Raw genomic sequence first — 22,966 nt, forward strand, 5'->3', positions numbered from 1 at the left:
TGGATGGGAAGGGAGGAGGAATGGAAGGGAAGGGAGGAGGAATGAATGGGAAGGGAGGTAAAACACCCATAGGATCTTTAGAGACTGAAGATCAATCTCCTCTTCCTTTTGCCTGTATGTGCACGTGGTCTGGGGGTGTGTGCACGTGTGTGCCGTTATTTGAGTGTGAAGGCATGTGTGCCCATGTGCACGTGGGGTTCGAGGCTGATAGTGGAAGTCTTCCGCCATCACTCCTTCCATTCTCCAGAGTCTCCCAGTCCAACCCTGCACTGGCTGATATGGCTGACCTCGCCGGCCGGCTCACACGGGGAGCTCTGCCTTCCCAGGCTGAAGTCAAGGTGACCTGGGCATCCACTAAGCTTTCACACAGGTTCAGCTGTCTGAACTCCTGTCCTCTTGTTTATGTGACAAGCTCTTTAACTGATGAGCCAACTCCTCAGCCCATGTGATGGGTAATCAATCCTGTCAACTTCACGGGATTTCAAATCACCCTAGAAACACACTCGTAAGCTTGTCTGTGAAGAACTTTCCAAATGAGGCGCACTGAGGTGGAAAGCCCCACCTGGAAGCTGGGTGGCTCCATTCCACGGCAGGTGGGGGACTGAGCGGTGGCATTCATTTCTTTGTTTCTTGACTGTATGGTGTACTGTAACTGGCTGCCTGAAGCTCCCGCCTCCATGACTTCCCCACCTGGAGGACTGTACCCTCAACCTGTGAACCGACGACAGCCCTTCCTTAAACTCCCAGGCACTGCATCACAGCGACCCGTAAGGTCACACAGCAACTTAATGCCAAGGGAGATCAGATACCGGACAAGAAGAACTCGAGAAGAATATGCTTCTGATAATGCAAGGAATGGCCGTTAAAGCAGTATCAGTAGTTGCCAAAGCAGAGGGGCAAAGGAAACCAAAACAAAGGCCGGCCTGGGAAGTGGCGCTCAGGATAGTGTGTGCATCTGACACTGCTGTGGAGAGACGGTGGACCGCTCACGCCAAGGGAGACAGCTTTGCCTGATGGGAGGAATGAGTGTCTACACAGGCATTCTTCTACTGTGCTCGCTTGTTTGCCTATGTGGGTATGTGCACATGTGTGTAGGCAGCTAAGGAGGCCAGAGGTGTCTGCAACTGGGAACAGGCAGTTGTAAGCTGCCTGACACGGAAGCTGGGAACTGAACTTGGGTCCTTTGACAGAACAGTATGTGCTTTTGACCACTGGGCCGGTTCTTCAGCGTGTGTGTGTGTGTGTGTGTGTGTCAGCAGTTACCGTGATGCTATGTACTACTGATCTTATTTCTCCCAATGGTGCATTCTGGACTCACAGAGCAATGTGTAAACTCGCGTCTCAAGAGGAAAAATGAATGACTCAACTTCTGGAGTAGCAGAGCCCTGAACGTACACATCTGGCTCCAGGGTAAAGGCTCACCTCATGGCTCGGTCTTGCCTGTAACATTCTCCACGTCCCCACGAGTGACAGAGAAGCACTGTGCTGAAGCACGTGGGAAGCCAGAGAAGAACCCCTCAGAGCCTGGTAGAGCCTAAGAATTTCCCAAGAAACAGTGCCAAGGACCAGGAAACATGGTAGTAAAGGGTTTAGTCCCAGCACTTGTGAGGAAGAGGAAGGCAGATCTCTCTGAATTCAAAGCCAGCCTGATCTACACTTCGAGACTGACAGAGAGAGAGAGAGAGAGACAGAGAGCTGCCATTTCAAGCTCTCCGCTGCCCTCATTGGCCTTGCTCAGAACACCAGCCTTCTCTGTGACCATCACGCACCTCCCAGGCTCTCAGGCTGGGTCAGAAGGTCGCATCACGGTTTATGTGTGACTCCCTTTGAACTCCTACCAATGTTATTTGAAAAAGAAAAAAGACTGCCAAGATCCCAGGTAGAGCACTAACAGGTTGGCACGGCAGCCGCCCCTAAACAAAGAAGCACAGTATGTGCGCGGCGGGACAAGGGGCGCCAATCATGTGGAATGATTAATAGGTCTCAGCAGAGACGGCTGCAGTCGACTGAATTCTCCTCTCTGCTGGGTGTACTCAAGACACTAAACAGCTGCTAAACAGCTGGACGAGCAAACAGAGGCGCAGCACAGCCTGCTGGGCAGGAGTCTGCGCATACTGCGCACAGCCCAGCCTCGGGGTTGGTGACAGAGTCGGGGCAAACAGCTGCCTAAACTAACTCACCAAATTGTCCAGTTCCAGGTCCAGCAAGCCATCCTGCCTCAGTAAGTAAACCGGGGAAGATATACTCATTATCAACACGTGCGTACACATACAGTGCACATATGATCACACACATGCCCCCACACACGTGAACATGCATGTTCTCACACACACACACACACACACACACACACACACACACAGTCACACTTTTTTTTTTAAGATCAGAATATTCTAGAAGTTACCTGAAGGCTATTGTAGCTAAAAAGAGCAAGCTCAGGAGGAAAAAGGACTAGGGTAATGCAGTCGGCACATTATTTTATCCACACTGTGGTCAGTGGGTGAAGACGAGAGCTGATCCTAGACCTGGCGCTGGGAGGAGAATAACGTGTGGATAAGGGCACGGGGGACAGAGGGCACGGGATAGGGATGAGACACAGTTGACATCAGAGATGCTGACAGGGGTTAAGGGAGAGGCACGGGATAAATGTTTATTTGGATGGACTAGGGTACCATGAACTACAACTGTGACAAACCCAAGAATTTTAATTTAGGCCGTTACAGACATAACTCCAAGGTGCTGCCAGGGTACCTAACCCAGAATCCGGAAGCTGGTGTCTGACAGCAAACATCAGCATGATCCCAGGGTAGCCACCACCCAAGCAAGCTGCGCCCACCACGTGAGCAAGCCCTGCTCTCCTTCCCAACCCCAGGGTCCTGACTTCCCCTGCTCTACTGTCAGCTCCCTAGGACACGGATTGCTCTCTCTCTCTGTTCTCGGTCCTGGAGAGCGCAGTGCATAAAATTACTCAATGACAATTTAAACGGGGTCGCAGTTCGTGGTGCTTATAGACTAGTGTGACTACAAACATGAATTACTTACATTTACACATGAAACTACGCATGCAACACAGGGAAAACCATGATTCTTAACTCCCTTTTGTTTTCCTAGTGCACCCACAAACATACACACACACTACATACATATAGAGCAAATATATACATTATATATAATATATAAACTGTATAAATGTATAGTATATGATTTATAAATACATGTTTAATTATTATATTACATAGGTATATAGTATAAAATTATAGAATTATATCTATACATACATATTATATATACCATAGTGCATATTTACTACATTAATCCCTCTGTGAAAACCAAAGATTACATATACATGTATGTATATGATACTCTGCTTAGTACTGTATGAAAAAAGCACTTGGTGTACTTAATACTAACTATATGAAAGAAGGTTATTTCAGGTAATGTGTGTGTTCTACATAGAAAATATCTATTAGGCCAGGCAGTGGTGTTACACACCTTTAATCCCAGCACTTAGGAGGGAGAGACAAGTGCATCTCTGAGCCTGAGGATAGCCTGGTCTACAACGAGTTCCAGGACAGCCAGGGTTAAACAGAGACACCCTGTCTCAAAAAAAAATCTATTAGAATATAGAGCGTACAAAAGATAATATTGTTTAAAAAAAAAACCCAAGATGTCTTGTCTTAATATTTTTTTTGTCCAGTGAAAACATTAAAAATGAATTTTCTGACAAACAGTGTAAACAGGAATTAAGACGTCACTTTTATAATAAAATTTGCTTTTATAATACAATTTTATAATAAAATTAGGCTCTTAATGTTAACAACCTTTTACTTAGGTTCTAGCTCAGAAATGTGAAAAAAAATCAAATATACAAATTCAATAATAGAAATGATGAACATATACAACTAAATAAGATTGTGTGGCCAATAATGATACTGAAGGATTTTTAAGCATAAAGGATTTATTATAAAGGAAGTGCAAATGGAAGTTTTGTAAAGACATCTGTATATGGGGTTTGTACTTCTAGAAGTGTAACACTTAGACACGCACAGCGGTGCAACAGCGGCATGGATATTATGGGGTGGCCAACCACTCTATGATCGGAGTCAAGGCCTGCTCCGCAGGAGGGAACTTATGTCTGGTACTATAAGCCAGACCGAGAAAATGTGGTTGGGGAGTTCACAGGCCCTAGAGGAAACTGACCACTGTTACTTTGTTAACGGGCACAGCATCAAACATCCCTAATACCTTCATTATACCTCTGGATTAACACAGCTCTCGACCCTCACTAGAGAGGCTTCTATTTGCAATGGACAGTGATTAATACAAAGGTTCATAACTGATCAACATACAGAGAAAAAATTAATTGTGGAATGATCAGCCCTAAATAGGACATTTCTCTCTCTCTCTCTCTCTCTCTCACACACACACACAAATGAGGCAGTACCTTTGATCAGTGTAGGATATGTTTTCTTTCAAAACTCCCATGAAACCACAAATACTTAACTCTCTCTCTCTCTCATTATGTAATATATCTGTATATGTGTATACATACACATATATAGGCTCAGGGGACATCATGGAAGGAGGGTAAATACACTATAAGAGCCAAAGATAGGGGCCGGGTGAAGACTGCTACATTAAGTTAGGTGTGATATTTTACCCAGGAAATTGGCCTCCTTTTTGGGTTTAGTCTTCTTTAATAAAATAATTTTAAAAATATACTTGGAAGAAAGCTTGAGGACACTTTTACTAGAGTTTAAGAGAAAAAAACAAAACAAAACAACAGCAACAACAAAAACACAAAACCAAACCCAGCCAGGCAAGCTGTAAATTTTGGCAGCAGCCTGGAGGAAAAATGTGGAAAAAGAGTAAAGAGAAAACTATGCTATTTGCAAGCAGTCACGTGGTGAAAGGCAGTTTTAGAGGGTGAGGAAGCATGCGCAAGAAACATAAAGAGGAGGAAGTTGTGTTCCTCTGAGTTTGGACGTAGAAAAGGGAGCAGGCTCAGCGTCGCTGCACTCAGGAACTCAGCGGCTCTGGCTGCCTACTCAAGAGGAAGCCAGGCAACAAGGCGGCATGGAGGGGAGCTCATGGAAGCCCACCTGTGGTGGAGGAGCTACTGGCAGTGGTGGACAGTCATTTCTCTTCACGGTGTGGCCCTGGTGGGCTGCTCATGCCCTGTGAGCGCTCTGCAGCCGTGTGGACATGAGCAGCACTGACGGGAGCCAGTGGGTAATTTTTAAACAGATTCTAGGGGAGACATGAGGTTGGGGGGCGGAGGGCACATACTGGTAAGGTCCGAGTGCAGAATGAGATGGAGGTGCAGAGTTAGGAATGGGTAAGCTCAAAATGCACTGTGCGCATGTGCAAAACTCTCAAAGGACAAAGCGTTTTAGAAAGAAATTTAACATCTGTAAGATGAAAGGAAAGCGAAGAGAAACTTGAAAGCAGCAGTGCTTAATTTTGGTGTTAATTCTAATAGTTTTGTTACACATTGCTCCAGAAATGTTAAGTAGGAAAATGCTACTTTTATTATTGAGAAATTAGAAATTCTTTTCCAAACCGACCAATTTGGGTGTATGTGTGTAGCTTAGTAACAGAGCACTCGCCTGCGCACACGTGAGGCCCTGGATCCATCCTCAGCCCTGGTGAGAAAGGGGCAGGGCCGACTGACTAGACAGGGTCCCTAAATTCTCGCTCTTACCTGTCCCTTCTCCTTGCTGTGTTCCTCGTTGAGAACTTGAAATCGATCTGACCACTTGCTTGCCTGGGGGAGAGCAAAACAAGCGATAAGTCTGTAACACAGAAACACACTCCACACTGGAGCTTGCTTTTGCATTGGGCATGCATGAAACCCAACAACCCAGTAACAGTTTAGCTGGCATTTTTAGAGTATATATATGGCTGTTATGTTTAAACCCATTTGTCTGTGCTTTTACTGTAAGGTTGGGATCAACAGACATTTCTATTACAGAGTGGGGTCAGGGGAGTCTGTCCCAACTGTGGGTGTGGGGATGGCCTAGTTAGGGTTACTGTTGCTGTGATGAACTACCATGACCAACACAAGCTGGGGGGGAAAGGGTCTACTTGGCTTCTCCATCCAATCCATCACAGTCCACTATCAAAGGAGAAGAGGAACTCAAGCAAGGGAGGATACCAAGGCCATGGGGGATGCTGCTTCCTGACTTGCTGCATGGCTTGTTCAGCCTGCTTTTGTATAAAACCCAGGACTACCAGCTCAGGGACAGCCCCAACCACAATGGCCTGGGCCCTTCCACATCAACCACTAACTAAGAAAATATCCTCTGTGCTCGCCTGTAGCTGAACCTCATGGAGGCATTTTCTCAGTTGAGGCTCCCTCCTGTGACTGTAGTTTGTGTCAAGTTGACACGAAACTAACCGGCACAGGGGAGAATAGCCACATCTACAATTTAAGTGAATTTGTGTGGCTGTGTGCCAATAAAATATTACTTGAAAACAAAACAAAACAGGTGCTAGTGTGAGAACCTAATGGGTTAAAAAACTAAGGTTTCTGGGCCCATGGGTTCTAACCAGAAAATTTAGTCAATGGGAGACACCTCAGTCTTTGGGAAGTAAGTGTCAACACTATGAGATAACTTCCAGTTTTCTACTCATGCCAGTCACCTGGCTGAGCCACCACAGCTTGGAAGAGGATTGAAAAAAGCACTGTCCAGGTAATGGGTGGACACAACGATGAGAGAATTCCTATTGAACGTGTGTAAGTAGGCCCTTCTCGGAAAACCTTGTGGAGATGCTGCTCCAGCAACACTGGGGAATGAGGAAGAGGCTGATCCTGAAAACAGAGAGGCCTCTGTCAGCAAAGAAAGCAGCAGGGCCTTGGTAGGGAACAAGGAGCCATGCTAGAGGGTGGACACTGGGCACAGGGAATGTCATCACTGTGAAGTCTGGTGGGAAACAAGGCTTGGCTGCTAGCTAAGAAGTCTGGGAGTTAGAGGGGACAGAGAGTTAGACAGGACAATGTACGCAGCCAAGCTGGAATGGAGGGGGTGCATTTAAGACAGCCAGGCAGGGTGTAGCACTCAAACAGGAACAGCGGCCATGCCGCAAAATGCCCTTACCACACGAAAGCTTCACGGGTTTGTTTTTATTAACATTTCATCACATTTGTTTACTATGCACGTACATGCATCTGTGTGTGTACATGTCAAGCATTGCCCTACACGCATGTGGAGCTCAGAAGATGGCCTGTGGGGAGTTGGTTCATGCCTTCTACCACGGGACCACGGGGGGGGGGGGGGGGGGAGGGGGCTGAACGCAGATCACCAAGCTTGGGGGCAAAGGCCTTCACCCCGTGAGCCACTCTGGCCAACTCAAAGGCCTTTAAATAGTAGGATGCTTGGATTCAGGGTTATAGTCCTCAGAGGCTGCACCACTGACCTGCATGTAGCCTTTTTGATTTTTATTGCTTTTCCTAAAGCACATTGATAAAATAACTTTTACAGAGTGATTAGAGAGTCTGATTTCCAAATGGAAAGAAAACATAGAAAAGATCAGTGTGCCAATGTATTTTATATAAACTAAATATAAGTTTAATGCTTCAATATGCATTCTTTAAAAAGATTTATTTGTTATTTACACAGTGTTCTGTCTGCATGTACAGCTGCATGCCAGAAGACGGCACCAGATCTCACTAGAGATGGTTGTGAGCCACCGTGTGGTTGCTGGGAATTGAACTTACGATCTTTAGGAAGAACAGGCAGTGCTCCTAACCTCTGAGCCATCTCTCCAGCCCTCAATATGCATCTTTAAAAGTGAGATCTACATCTGACATAGGGAAAATATTAAATAATAATGTGAATTGATTAGGGACACTAACTAGTTCAGACTGACATCCTATTGGTGAAAACAGAAACACTTTTAACTACGATTTTGTTTCACAGCCATATGTCAATACGTAAAGAAACACGTTTGCTGTGAATGACCTCGTTAAGAGCAAAACCCAAGGCGATGTAGACTCGGTGGTCAAGAGAGCTTGGCGCTCTTTCAGAGAACCTGGGGTCAGTATCCACGTCTCGGCTCAAACCCACCTGTGGCTGCAGTTCCCTGGGAATGGGCCCTGAATGTGTCACACGTAAGCTCATGCAGGTGCACACAAAACAGCTAAGCGAGCACTACATGCCGTGGCTGTGGCCGTGGCCAGCACCATGTCCTACCTGGCTGTCAAGGAGCTGCAGCATGTTTTGGAAATCTTGGGGACATGGAAGCCGGCCTTCTTTAACATCATTAACATCTCTTAAGGTGCCTATGTTGGACTTGACCTGGACATTGGACTTCTGTATTTCTAACAATTGCTACAAGTGAAAAACAATCAGCAGTAAAGACGTCAGGCACTTATTTAACTGAAAAGTGAACAGGCAGGGGAGCACGGTCAACTTCTACTGTCCTCCAAACACTCCTTGTCTGCTCCCTCCTATCTTCCCTCGGCTCCACTCTTTGTTTTTACCACTCTCTGATCTTTGATAGTTCCACCAGAATGAATACAGGAAAAGGAAATGAAAACTGATGCTGTAAAAATCATCTATTGCCGGGCTAAGGCGTACCACAGCATACACGTGACTGTCAGAGGCCAAGTGCAGTCCGCTTTCTCCTGCTTCTTCATGTGGACTTCAGGGACTGAAAGGGGATTTGAGCAGGCTCTCACGACAAGCGCTTTACTCGAGGAACCATCTCTCTGGCACCGATGAACTTTTGGCCTTTGACAATGGGTCTTTAAATTTTTAATAGGAACATAACATCTGTGGGAAGAACTGGGTACGTCTGTCTCTTTCTGTTTATTTTTTGAGGCAGATCTTGCTAAGCTGCCCAAGCTGAACTTGAACTTTTGCTGACCCTGCCTCAGCCTCCAGAGTGCTGGATTACTGGGGCATCACCATGCCGATGGCAGTTCCGAGGAGATACTGTAATGGAAGGATGACACTGTCCAGGAGCCATACAAAGAAATCCATTAGGGCTGTAAATGTCTTAATTTCCCAAAGGTAACCATGGGGAAGAAATCTCACAACAGGCACTGAAGTTAGAAAACAGAAGGGTGGGAGCCTACTTCATCGTATGCTCCCAGCAACCACTCGAAGCAGGAGGAGGAGCTTTTCAGTAGAGAAGCCTGCTTCCACCAAGGCAGCTCCCAGGTGCTAAGGCCAACGTGAAAGCCACAGATCATGAGGACCACGTGTGCACTGAGTACGGTGTGAGGAAGTGACACAATTTCTCCCGGATCCTCCCCACATAAACTGACTAAATCAGGATACACTCAAACTAGTCAGACAAACCTCATCAGCAAGGCTTCCAATACACATAATCCACACTTCTCTACAATAACAAGACTGAAAAGCTACCACAGACAAAAGAAAGCGAAGTGTATTTTTTTGTTGTTTTGTTTTTTGAAAAAACATGTCAGCCCCTAGAGGGAGCCTGAGGATTGCCTCAGTTCCCTCCTCCTTCTCCCCTGGAGGAGTTGTCAGGTCAACAGGACCGAAGGGGCTGAGGACCAGGTTCCAGCCCTGGTAAGTGAATCCTCTATCACACGCATCCACGGACCACGGCTGTTCCCACACAGGCACAGGGCCCACTTGCCACATCCAGTTTCCTTTGCAGACCCAGTCTTCCTCAAAGGACAAGTATGGAATTGGGAGAGCTGTGTGGACCTTCTGGTTTGTGATATGTAAACATGTTTTTGTTCTAATCCCAAGTGGGGGATCTTAGTTTGTCCATGCCTGTTAAGAGTCTCATGCAGGGTGTGGTCTTTGTCAGCTGGAATTAGTTGAATTCTGAGGACTTTGAGGGTATAAATATGACAGCCCAGAGGCACAGTGGCTTGGAAGAGGCAGAGGAGGCCTGCTTGCTGTGCTTTCTGGTTACCTGGACATCTGGATTTCCTGATGATGGCTATTGGTACTGCCCCCCAAAAGACTCCTACGACCCTACCCAGCAGGAAGAAGTAAAGAGGGCTACATCCTCTTTCCCTGACAGCCTTCTTTATCCCCTACCTGGGGTTGGGGAGCTGGAGGGGAGAAGCTTTAAGGAGCCCCCAAATAAGGTAGCGTTTGAAAAACTGGTGCCTACCGAGAGGGCTAGGCTTGGATTCTTCCTCCCTCTCCTGCCTTGGTGATCTGATCAGCCTTTCTATCTACTCCTTGGAACGTTCTAGAATTTGCAGAGGGGTCTGTGGTTTAAGTCTATTTAAACCTGGCCAGGCAAACCTAGCCAGGAGAGGGCCATGCGTGCTGGGCATGGCAAAGACCTAACCCTCTGGCCACAATGCCATGCCAACAGCGCATGTTGAAGCACGAAGCCCTTTGGGAAATTCTAGGCTACGTACTTACGTATTCTAATGCGGAGTTCTTTGTAGTTAATTCCTTAAATTCCTTCATAAACATCTCCTTGACCTTTTCCATTTCATCTAGTAACTTCTCCTTTTCTTCCTCCTTCCATCTTTCAAATAGCTTCAAAAAGTCTTCTTCTTTTGTTTTCTGCATTTCATATTCCTGAAATTATTTTAATAGGTGTCATTAAAGGCTCTGGGTGAAACAGAAATGCAAATTCTAAAACAAACCATAGCTTCACCCCAAATCTGTTAGTATGTCTTCTTTGAATTACACCTGAAATAACACTTTCTAAGCCCGCAGGCCTAACGCAATGATCCTCCCAAGTTGATACATGGCTGGAGAACAGGCAAGATGGCTCGGTGCGTCAAGGTACTTGGCACCATGCCTGACAACTTGAATTTGCTGGCAGGGCTAACACAGTGAAAGGAAAAGCCTGACTCGCACAGTTGTCCTGACTCACATATGCACAGGACACGCTCACATACATATAAATAAACACCAATTAAAAAAATCACACAAACAAACCCCACATTTGGAGATTGGAGATATGGCTCAGTGGTCAACGGTGCTTGTTGCATAAACGTGAAGACCTGAGTTCAAATCCCTAACACCCACGTATACAGCCAAGATAGCCCCGCACATGACTATAGCCCCTGCAGCCTTGTCCAGATTCAGTGAGATCCTGTCTCAGAGGACTGAGGCCTCCGGCCCAGGCCACATGCACGAATGCCTGCATGCCAAAGCCAGAATCCCCAGACACCTGCACCTTTTAAGGCACAGGAAAGAGCACTGTGGCCCACCTTAGAGAACCGGACTGCGTGAGAGTGCTGGGCAGACTCCAGCTGTGACCGGGTGAGCTGCAGCTGTTCCTTCAACATGTCCATTTCCTTCTGCAGCCTGTCCGTCTGGGCCTTTGTGTTACACTCTGCTGCAAGAGAAAACCTCATTAGGATGCCATTTCTTATAAATTAACCTGAAAACTCACAGGGCACAGCTGTACAACAAGGAAAATGCTCTCACTCGGGACACTACTACTTAATTGACGCCACGAGCCCAGTCTGGTTCTTTAGTGTTGGTCTGGAGCCCTTTGTGGCTTCTTTCAGCCACTCACAGTACTGAGGTTGATTACCCAAACCTTGGATAATCTGTGACAACCTTGTGCAGGGAGCAATCCTGGTGGCTCTGCCCCACGGGTACTCTGGACCTTTTCAGAGATGTCTGTCTCAAAGCGGAGAAGCAAAGGCTTCACCCACAAGTCCCATAATACTGAAAGGCTGAAGTCCCACCATCAGCACTGTTTTCGCTCCCACCCAACGTCCCCAGGTCCCTATCGGTGAACACAGAGGGGCCTGGGGATTCAAGGCGCAAGCTGGGGCAGCCATCTGTCAGCCATCCCTCGGGCAAAAGCGAAGAACTGAGAGGCTGTCAAAGGAAGCAACAGGTGAAGGGAGGGATACTTCTGTGCGTGTACTTACATGAGGATGTACACATGACTGAATGGGTACACATGGGCTGTGAGTGCGGACATGAAAGGTATGGAAACCAAAGCAGAAAGTCAGAATCTCAAAGATGACCTGAAGAGACAATACTCATTTCAGAGTCCGAAATGCTCTCTGACACGAGTATGAGATAGAATAAGAAACTGAAACAGAGAGACAGAGGTCAGTTTCACACTGGAGAATGGTAGGTCAATTGCACATAGTCCCACATTTCCACGTTCCCAGGATTTGCTTACTTGTATCAGTGGTCCATAGCTTATACTGGCATTTTCTGCTACCTGTTCTGCTTCTGCTACAAAGTGTAACAGGCAGGAATAGAAACAGACTGGTCCCAAAGGAAGGAAACCAGTGTAACGACTAAAAACACGTCTGCAGGCTGCAGTGGCACAAAGCCTGGCCTGCTCGAGGAGGCGGAGACTGCATTCTGAGAACATTCAGACAGTGGGAAGACTGACTGGTTCTGGGTCCACTCCTACCCCTCCTTTCTGGTTACTTTCCATCTGCACCCAGACAGATCTACTCCACAGAAGGCAACTTGCTCTCGTCTCCACGCTTCAGTGGAGATGACCTGTCAGGTCTGCTCTCCTTCCCAGCACACACTGCTGACATACATAGCTGTGCCCGTTGACGATTTCCTCACTGACTGCTAACTCCACTCACTCAAACTATCCTGTCCTCGAGCCGACAACTGTGCGGCCACGGTAAACTCCCTTCTGCGTCCCAGTCTTTGCCTCTGAGTAGCTGACACGCTTGACCACGGCCGTCTTTTCGGGACACTCCCTCTCGCTGTGCAAGGCAGCTCTCTAGGTCCCCCTATTGTTACTCTCCACCCGCCACCATTGTCCCTGCGTCTTCGGGCCTCGGCCTGGGTGACATCAGCCAGCCCAAGGTCTCCAGTTCCCAGATTCCTCTGTGTACCCTGAGCCTCCATTTGCAAATACCAGCACATGACTCGCCTTCTCTTGTATGTGTGATGTCAACATGTGCCTGGCCAACACAAGCTCTCCTGTCTCCTCTACCCCAAGTCAGAGCTCTCGGGCTCTGTGTGCGGCACGTGTTCTTTTGATGCCCCTCTGCCCTGCAGCCAGCCCGGTCTTGGCTTCTCTCGTCTCACTTGGACTTCTACGCATCTCCTCATTCTACCAGCTTCCACTGTTGCTCCTGTATCCCTCAGCAGCCAGATGCTTTCCTTAGGGGACAAATGACACCATCGTTCTCCTCCACAGAAAAACTCATCCCATGGCTTCCCACTGTATTCATGTACTGCCCACAAGCCAGGGCTGTCGTGGTCTCTTGAGATCTGTCCCCCAGGCCTTCAGCTTTCCCACACACCACTGCTCACACCCTGCCTCCTTTCTGTTCCTCAAACACAAGGCACAGCCTCGCCTCCTGGGCCTCACACTAGCAGCCCAGGTACCTGGACTACTAGCCCCTCCCTCTCATCAGACTGTGGCTTCTTCACAGGACTTCACTCTGGCTGGAAATGGCTCCCTCAGAGAGGCCTTCGAAGGCCACCTGAGATGATTCTCCCTCTGTCCTGTTTTTGTCTTTCACAGCCTTTGCTACTGTCTTTGCATCTGGCACGTGAAAAACACTACTGGTTTAAGTGTCGCGTTAGCCCTCCGTTAGAAGGCAAGACTCATTGACAGCTGTGTCCAGCAGCTAGGGCACCCTGAACTCGAACCTCAAGGGCTCAGCGTTCATTCACTCAGCATACTCACAGCCTGTGAGACCTTTCTTCGAAAGCACCAATGAGTACACTGGACCACGTCTCTCGAAAAAGGAGAGAGGGAGAAGAAGGAAAGAGCTCTGACTCAGAGCTCATGCCTTACCAAGGTGAGACTCGGGGGCGTGGCGCCGTTGGATGTGGCTCTGGAGGAAGGCTTGGTTCATAAAGGCCTTGTCGCAAAAATGGCACTAAAAGGAGAACAACAAATTCAAGTGTTACTGTGACTCTCCCCATCTCCTTGCAGGTAAAACAAGGGATCAGAGGCACAGCCTTTTCACGGCTTTCTTCCTAAAAGACACAGGATGTTGGCTAGTGATACTGACTCAAAGGGCAAACGAAAGGTAAGAATGGCCTTCCCCAGCTAAAGTCAGTCAATGAAAGATCTTTTGACAGTTGAAACGGTCCTTCTGGCAATTTCTGAAAGCCCTAGTCATATTTCTCCTACAAGGGGTTTCTATCTTTTACCACCAATTTGTTTAAGGCAGGAAGAGAAACTCCAGAAACCAGCTCTGCTGGTACCCTGACATAGGATTTCCAGCTTCTAAGTATCTGAGAAATGTCCATTACTTAAGTCATCTAATTGATGGTATTTGTTATGGCAGACCTAAGTAGCTAACTTGTGTTTGTGAGAGAGAGAAATGCTTTAAAACTAAAAACATTCTGAATATGAATATATGCATTCATAAAAACAAAACAAAACAAAACAAAAAAAAACTTTCATTTTTTCAAGATAGGCTTTCTCTTGTGTATCCCTGGCTGTCCTGGAACTTGTTCTCTAGACCAGGCTGGCCTTGAACTCACAGAGATCCACCTGTGAAAGACTCTACCCAGCATCGAAGCAGATGCTGAGACTCTTAGCCAAACTTTGGGCAGAGTGCAGGGAATCTTATGAAAGAAGGGGGAGATAGTAAGACCTGGAGGGGACAGGAGCTCCTCAAGGAGAGTAACAGAACCAAGAAATCTGGGCCCAGGGGTATTTTCTGTGACTGATACTCCAACCAAGGACCATGCATGGAGATAACCTAGAACCTCTGCACAGATGTAGCCCATGGCAGCTCAGTCTCCATATGGGTTACCTAGTAAGGGGAGCAGAGGCTGCCTATGATGTGGACTCAGTTGTCTGTTCTTTGATCACTTCCCCCTTGGGGGGAAGTCCTGATTAGACTTGATAGGTGGGGGTCAGGTGGTAGGGAAGAAGTGTTCCCACTCTTCCTAAGGACTAGGGGATGAGGACAGGAGGAAGGAGGGAAGGTGGGACTGGAAGGAGACAAGGGAGTGGGCTACAATCGGGATGCAAAGTGAATACATCATAAAAAATAAATTTAAATTAAAAAAAAAACTTTCCCCAAACAGAGGATGGAAATAGAGCAAAACACTAGCACACATCTCATCTTAGCGAGTGGTTGTGCGTGTTAGCTACACTGGTCTATGTTCTCTCTCCACACTTACCATTAATTACTCCATTGTTCATGCCTATTAGCTTTCCCTTTTGAAACCTTTCATGTGTGGATATTCAGCATAGCTGTTTTGACTTCCCTATATATTATAAATTTTATATAGTAAATTACTGAGGAAAAAGACAATATGCATTGTCACTGTAACCCTTTGCACATTTTGACTGCACACAGCCCGTGTCACGCTCCTACTCAAGTGGACATCCTCATGTGTTTTATTCACACTACATACCTCCCGTCATTTCTTGAGGCAAAAGGGAATGGGGACAAAGAGAAGTGACAGAGAAATGAGATCAATTTTCTGAAGGTGAGCTGGATCACATGACTTGCTCAACCTCTTTGCAAAGAGTCTGGTGCCTCTGAAATCTGTCTGGAGAAGTGAAGTTAAAATGCTGGCAGTCATGTGACTGCAGTAACTCAGCTCTGGTGTTTGAGTACCACAGGGCTTTCTGCACCTCACTCTCAGGTTCTGGGTGAAAGAACTAACAACACGTTAAACATGACCACACAAAGCCCTTGAGCGGCTATGACGTAGGTAGAGTGGCCATTCCCACACCACACAGCAGAGGCAATGTTCGTGAGAGTTGAGCGATTTGTTAAGGTCTAGCAGTTGACACAGGAGTAGAGACGGGCTTGAAGCCACTCTCCCTAGGGAGCTTCCTTCTTCATCTTCTCTGTGGGAGCAGAAGCAGGTAACTGGATTCTGTAGCATGACCTCTAGGGAGCCACAGGATGGAATGTGTCCACCACTAACTAAATGATTCCCACCTGTTTTCTGTCCTTCTAAGCCTGACAGCATCGCTCTAAGTTGAGAAATTTCTTATAGTCTCAAAGTACACATAGGCCCTCAACAAATGATCTTAGACTGAAGGTGTGAGAGAAAGAGAGAAGGGAAGGGTGGTGAAAAGAGAGAGAGAGAGAGAGAAAGATTGATTATATCTCTGTCCAGCTGGAGCCAAGTCTCCTTTTGAAGCCTGAGGACAGAGACTCGCTTAACTCACGGTTCCCTGCAGAATCTGATTCTGTTGACCTCCCAAAACACCATCATCAGAAATGTGTGGCTGTTCCCTAACCCCACTCCACACCTCTGGAATCAGAATCCCCTAGGCATCACAATCTCCTGGCAGGGCAAGGGAGGGCCACGAGGAGTGCCTGGCCATTAAAACACATCTTTTCCAATTAAAATATAATTAAATGTGTGTTCCTGTGTGTGTGCTTGACTGTTGTAAAAAATCTCCAACTAAAAAATATTTAAGTATGTGTGTGTGTGTGTGTGTGTGTGTGTGTGTGTGTGTGTGTGTTGTGTGTGCTTGGCCATTAAAAGACATCTCCAATTAAAAAAAATTAGTACGTGCACATGTGTGAGTGTATACGTGCATATGCTGGAACGGAGGCTCAGTGGTTCAGAGCACTGGCTGCTCTTAAGGACCCAGGTTTGATGCCCAACCACCACACTGTAGCTCACAGCTGTCTGAAGCTCCAACCCCAGGACAGGAGTAAATCAAGCTGGTACTAATCTGGACGTTTCTTCCCTGCTGGCTAGCTTCCATGGTCCCGTAAGAGGCTACGAGGGCTGCTGAGGGAGAAGAGACATCAACAGTCTTACCATGCTGTAAAACCTGCAATTCACATAACAATCACCCTGGGAAAATTAGCGCCAAAAGTGGCATGAATGTTATAGGGGTAACCAACAAGTCAGGAACCATCACGGAAGGGAAAGCAGGAAGCTTGTAAGACCACACATCACAAAGATTCCTTAGAGACAACATCTTCTGGACATAACCAAGCCAGTGCACTCATGAAGTCGCAGCAGCCATGGCTGCCAGCGTAAGACACACACAGAGATCAAGCTGGTCAGCTCCAGCTTGGAGAGTGAACAGGCTTCTGGGATCCTCAGCTAGCTCAGTAGTTTACTGGCAGAGGTTTTCTTCTGTGGTGTAGTTTGCCAGTGTTCCACTAGAGGGCTACTACACACAGGACAAAGCCCTGGGCTGGATTATTGTTCTGGCAGTAATCAATTAACTTCAGTTAATTAAAATTTGTGACTGCATCCTAAAGTCAGATGACTGAACAAAATCAAGTCTCTTCCTCTAAATTATTTCACTGCCCAAATGTAACCTGGAGTTTCAACACTTTTGCTATCTGCTCTCTATTCACGGCTGTAGTCACCCTGGGCCATCCTGCACCGCAGCCTTACACCTAAAGCGGTGTAAGGGTTCCCCACGAGGTAACAGAAGCCGTACACCATCACCAGAAAGCCACAAGGAAGGCCGAATGTGCATGTCCACTGCGCCCTCACTACCTGTCTTCTCTTGTGGAACGCCTCATCCTAACAGGCAGCCGCTACGAACATCCCACTTCCAGAAAGGAACGCAAAGCTAGAAATGGAACGACTTGCAGTTATAACTAAACCTGTGCAGCTAACCGTGAAACTGTCACCCTGAAAGTCACAAGAGCGTGTCGCTTAACAGAGGACAGCAGGAAAAGACGATGGTCACTTCCGCCTTAATGTCCCACATGAACCCGCACACACTGTCAACACTGGCATTCAGAGAGTCTGCTGCGTGCTGAGCTGACAGGCGTCACTGGTGTGATAAGTCCTTACCTTTACATACTTATATGGCATTCATACTTCCTATTTGTTACCCATTTCAGCCACAGCCATCGCACACATATGAAAATCTTTACTGGCAATTATTTCTACGGTGACTGAGAGAAAGATACAGCTTTTGCTAAGTGTATTAATATTTCACTAGATTACTACCCAAACTAGAGAACAACACACTTACTTCCAACGTCTAAGAAGAACGGATTCCCATGTACAAGAAAAGTTAACAGCATTATTTACAGGTCTGTAGTCTTTAAACAGCATGTGAAGACATCGGGTATCATTTGAGGAGAGTGCCTCCTGGTGTCTAGCCAAGGCCAGACCCCGAGCTGAAACACACTTCAGTGTTGCTTTGCGGCTTGTCCTCTGCACTATGAACTGCTCCACCTCTCTGCCTTTCATGCACTTCTGCCGCGCTGAAGCTGCTTCAGCAACCGCCTGTAGCCACTTAAAGAGTATGTATCCCCGACGTGGAAAACGGAAAACGAAATCAATCCTGTCAACCTGTTCACTACTTTTTAATCAAAGTTTGTCTTTCCTTCAACTAAGCACAAACTGGGCCTCTCTGGTCTGAAACCCCCAAATCCAGATGCTCCAAAGCACAGCCATCTCCCCACAAGTGTAAAAGTCCATATCCAACTCCATGTGTTGGCCTCGGTCAGAACACAGGCAACCCGGAAAAACTGTATAAAGCCACTAACTCCAGGGCCCCCGCTGCCTTAGTTAGGCTGCATTTGAAGCCTCAGACAAGTCTCCTGAGCTGGAGAGCCTGTACTGCTCCTGCAGAGGAAGCCTGTGAGAATCTCAGCCTCCACGTCAGGAGGCTCACACACCACCGTCACTCCAGCTCCAGGAGAGCTGACCTCCCGGGCCCCCTCAAGGCACTGCACTCACTCCTGGGCACACCCACGCACGCACATGCACACGAACATATAAATATTTAGATTTGAGTCCCAGCCCCAAGATACCTTAGGAGATGAGTGCAAATACTGCAAATTTCAAGCCTTTTCTGGTCCTAAGCATTTCAAAGCACACAGACTCGACCTGTACGTTGATTTCAAAATTGCAATCTTTATCCTGGGCTCAGGGTCTAATTCATAATAAACAGGTTATGCTTAGAATACAGAGGCGTTTGGCTCTTTAAATGCTAATGTTCGTGTTCTTGCCCATGGGGGCTGCACACATGGAACACTTGAGTCTGTAGCTCACTGTGCGGCGTCCCTCTGTAGGAGCTAAGCAGGGGTTGAGGAGCTACAGAAAAGTGCCAACTGCAGGTAACAGGGGTCTGGGGAAGGGTCCATGGAGGCTCTCGCTTCTATTTTGGCACTTTTCTGTCATTTGGAAAACATCCTGAAATTTTTTTAAGGGGGGGGACCCTCACATATTGGATCATACTCCATGTCATTTGGGCGCCAACTTCAGTAGCAACTTGTACACAACTGTTTTCTTCACACCATCTACTGTAAGCAGGAAACAGGCCAACATCTGGATAACCAACCAACATCTGGAGAACCTCATGAGCCCTGCACAGCACAATCTTATAATATTATTAAGGTACTTGGTTATCAGTTTCTTGGCGGCTGCGGAAAGTAATGAAAACTTTCGGCTGCTAATTAAAATGAAGGCACAGCGTCCCACCTGGAAGTAGCTGGCCTTGGCCTCTATCATCAGCTGCTGCGTGGACAGCATCTTCTTCCTGCGTTTACACTCCTCCTTAAGCAGCTTGATCTCGCCGGCCTGCTTGGTGAGCAGCTGCTTGCTCTGCTCGTAGTCGCTGATGCTCAGGCGCAGCCTCTCCTCCACCAGGTTCAGCTGCGACGTGAGGAAGTCCTGGGAGTGCATCAGGTACTCGATGGTGAGCTGCGCCAGGCGGATCAGCTTCAGCAGCACGGGGTCCACCCCCGACTGGCAGTGCGGGCACTTCTCGTCCTCCAGCTTGCAGAAGGTGATGTTCATGATGTTCTCCTGCAGCGTCAGGACGTCCACGGCGCCGGCAACCTTGTCCACGTCGATGGCGCTCAGCCGCCTCCAGTCCACGCTCTCCAGCCGCGGCCGGAACTGGAAGAAGGGCAGGGGGCCCGTGGCCGCGCTGGCGGGGACGAAGGCCATGGGGGCCGCGCCTGCGGCAGGGGCGTCGGGCCCCTCGGGGCTGTTGGCCAGAGGGTAGTACACGTGCTTCTGGAAGGGCTGCGGAGGAAGAGATAGCGCGGCGGGAGGCGGGAGAGCTGGGGAGCCGGGAGACCCAGCGCACCCGACCGTCTCTGCCCTGCTTCTCGGGACAGGAACCCCGGGCCTCGTGCATCTTACCATGCTTGCAAGCCAGCCGGCCGCCTAGGCTTGCGCCTGAGGGGCGGAGCAGTGTCTTCTACCTGGCCTGGGCCGCTTTGGGGCCGCCGCCGCCACACCCCTCGTGAGCTGGAGAAGGCCCAGGCGCCCGCTTCGGCGGCGGCGGCCTGAGATCTGGGCGTCCAGGACGTTACTATAGCAACGCCCAGCCCCGACCTGGAGCTCAGGGCGTGTCGGCCCACGCGCGTTCAGCATGCGCCCAGGGACCTGCGGGAAGGACAAGAGAAGACTCTTGGACCACACTCCTCATGCACCTGTGGGGGCATCTCTTGGCGGCCACCTCCCCTGACCTCACCCTCAAAACACTGGGCCCGCTAGGCCCCTAAATCGTGCATGGGTCACGTGTCCACAGTCTTCAGTCCCAGCTGCAGCCTTCCAGGTCTCCCTCCCCGTGTTTGCGGTTAGGTTCGGGGATTGGAAATACAGGTTCGTCTTTTCACTCTTTCCCACACTTTTGGGAAATGTGTACCTACAGAAGTTAATTGAGGGCATAAAGGCGGGAGATTTGAAAATCTGGGCTGGGAGTGCTGCATGTTGATTGTGGAATTAATTATACAGATAAATACATTTGCCAAATTTAACGGAATTGTTCTTTTAAAATTAAGGGTGTGTTTTGTATATTACACCACAGTAAGGCTAAACCTGTTACTTAGCCCTTCTAAATGTCTTACTTTTAACATACTTTCAAACGGGATTGTTCTTTCCCTGGGCGCTGGCAGCTTGACTTTGAATCTTGTTAAATGCAAACCATACAACTCGCCTGATATAAACAACAGTTTGTCACTCCAAAGGCATTTCTCAAAACGTTGAAGAAAAAAACAGATGGGAACTTCCACGTCCAGCTTTCTAAGAAGTTTCACCAACCTACAATATTTACCTTACAGATTTCTGTCGGCGCTGCATTCTTTAAAAAATTCTAGCAGCGACTTGCAGACCCCAGGCCTCTCATTGCAGGGGTCCTCTGGAGGCTGCCCGTGGTCACCTCCAAGATCAAGGAGCTGAGGAAAAGCCAGGCATTCCTCAATCCACCAGGGAGGCCCTGCTTGGACCAACCATCAGGAATTTTTTTTTCTTTCCTAACAACCAAATACGTGGACAGAAGAAAGAAAAATACAATTCACAGTAATTATCTGGAAGTAAAGCGCACCAGCTATTTCGAGCACTTTCCATGTAATGTAAACAAATCCACGAAAGTGTCCGGGAACTAAGACATGCACTTCCTGCTTCCCCGGGATGGCAGGAAGACAAACACCTTTTACTGCAGCCTCGCATAGAAGCCCTCAGGACATAAACGACTGTAAAGGCCGACTCTTCCGTGTGCCTGGTGCCTGACCTAGAACACATCTGTTGGACCCTGACCCTCGGCTTCCCCATCTGCTGAGGGGCTGGGATACCGACCTGGCAGGTTTGTGGGTTCTGGGCTCCATCCACCGGGCTGGCAGGTTCAGCGGGAACAGGAGGGGTGTGTAGCTCACCGCTGTATTTCCAGCACCTAGGGCAGCACCAGAAAGGAAGGAGCGTTCAGAGTGCACAGGAACTGAAAAATGCGGCTGAGTTATTGTTCCATTAAGCTAATGAATGACCCCAGGCCCGTAGCCCTCCTATTTTCTTTGCCTTTGGCCTGTTAAAGGAACGAACCCTTGATCTGTTCCAAAGGCCCGCTAGCTGAGTTGCACACCCAGCAAAGACGCGCACGGGTCCAAGGTATGGCCTTGGCCGTCGCCACAGGCGCCGAGGGCATCTGCCGTTAGCCATCCTTAACCCCTGGTCGAATCCCAGCCACAAGATGGCCGGAACAGGAAGGCAGGGGGCATACTTTCCTGTTCCCCTGTTCCCATCCCAGACTGTGTTCCCATCCCTGGGCAGCCTACTGTTCTGGGCACACCGCACTGTGCTGCAGGCCTGAGGAGCCCGAAAAGACAAAGGCTCCAGGAGCCGGGTCCTAGGAGGCAAAAGATGGTTGAAGGCAGCGGCGGATTCTGCAGCTTTGCGGATCTCTTAGCAAACAGGGAAGAAGGCCCGACTTGGCCTCGCCAACAGAGATGCGAGATGCTCTGTGCTGCTGAATCCCCGGGGGACGCCTGGAGCATCCTAGACCTCGGCTCACCCCAGCCGCGCGCTCCTGGGCGAAAGCCGGGCGCTGCAAGCCACGGGGCGACGCGGGGGACCCGGATCCCGGGATTGCTGCTGGCGCAGAGGCGGGGCTCGCGGAGGCCGAGGAGCGACCGAGCACGGAAAGGCAGGCCGGCTCCTTCTTCCAGGGTGCAAGATAAAGCGTGTCCCGTCTGGGCAAGTTGTGACGAGGCGGGTAGCCTGGCCTCGCTCCTCGTCCTCCCAGGCTCCAGGCCGTGGGTGGCTAAGGCTGCCCCACCCCCCTCCCGCCCCCTCCCCGTTACGATCTTCTGGTGGCCTCTTCTCCCCGCTACCCGGCTCCTCTGGCAGCTGGGCGGGACCACCCGCGCCTAGACCGCAGCACTAAAATGCGCTCCTCCAATCCGCAGCTGCTGCAGACACGTGATGCTACGCTGAGCTCTGTTGCTGGCTCCCCGTGCTAGCCCCGGGAAGACTTTTCAACAAGAATCCAGATTCCCTTCTACCGATAGTTTCCCTCTCTCTCAGCTCGCTGATTCCCCTGAAGGGCCGGTGTGAATTTTCTTCTTAGGAGAGATACAGTTTAGCTGCAGATATCTGCAGATGAAAGAGAGCTTCAAGAGGCTAAACATGGTTGTGCTCTAGAGCGGAGAAGCACAGTGCCCCATAAGAACACCATATCTAAGGGGATGGTATTCATTTGTGATGAGCATGTGTTACGAAACTGACAAGATTACAGAGTTGAGTGACAGCAGGAACTACGTTTTTAACACACTGGATTGAAGATCAAATTATGCCTGAAATCGGTCTTACACTTGGACTTTCAGTTAATTCATATACAATAAACAATTTTAGTCCAACTTGAGGAATTAAAA

At 48.5% G+C, this 22,966-nt stretch overlaps 1 protein-coding gene across 5 annotated transcripts in view; it reads right to left on the reverse strand.

Moving 5' to 3' along the window:
* The window catches only part of Dzip1 (DAZ interacting zinc finger protein 1), a 53,321-nt gene extending 30,913 nt beyond the window's left edge, over window positions 1–22,408 (reverse strand). For 2 of the 5 annotated variants that reach the window (XM_055609817.1, XM_055609813.1), the window contains exons 1-10: window positions 22,108–22,407; window positions 21,399–21,492; window positions 20,878–21,076; window positions 19,962–20,207; window positions 19,293–19,841; window positions 13,696–13,780; window positions 11,165–11,292; window positions 10,362–10,523; window positions 8,196–8,333; window positions 5,705–5,767 (exon numbers count right to left, since the gene is read on the reverse strand). In XM_055609817.1, coding sequence (XP_055465792.1) covers window positions 5,705–5,767; window positions 8,196–8,333; window positions 10,362–10,523; window positions 11,165–11,292; window positions 13,696–13,780; window positions 19,293–19,841; window positions 19,962–19,964 — 1,128 coding nt within the window. In that variant the 5' untranslated portion in view covers window positions 19,965–20,207; window positions 20,878–21,076; window positions 21,399–21,492; window positions 22,108–22,407. Of the gene's footprint in view, window positions 1–5,704; window positions 5,768–8,195; window positions 8,334–10,361; window positions 10,524–11,164; window positions 11,293–13,695; window positions 13,781–19,292; window positions 19,842–19,961; window positions 20,208–20,877; window positions 21,077–21,398; window positions 21,493–22,107 lie in introns of all 5 variants that reach the window. The other 3 variants (XM_055609816.1, XM_055609814.1, XM_055609815.1) reach the window with 3 other exon arrangements.
* Window positions 22,409–22,966: the final 558 nt, after the last annotated feature.

The sequence above is a fragment of the Psammomys obesus genome, unplaced genomic scaffold (assembly GCF_907164565.1).
Source record: "Psammomys obesus unplaced genomic scaffold, mPsaObe1.curated_primary_1811, whole genome shotgun sequence".
NCBI lineage: Eukaryota > Metazoa > Chordata > Mammalia > Rodentia > Muridae > Psammomys > Psammomys obesus.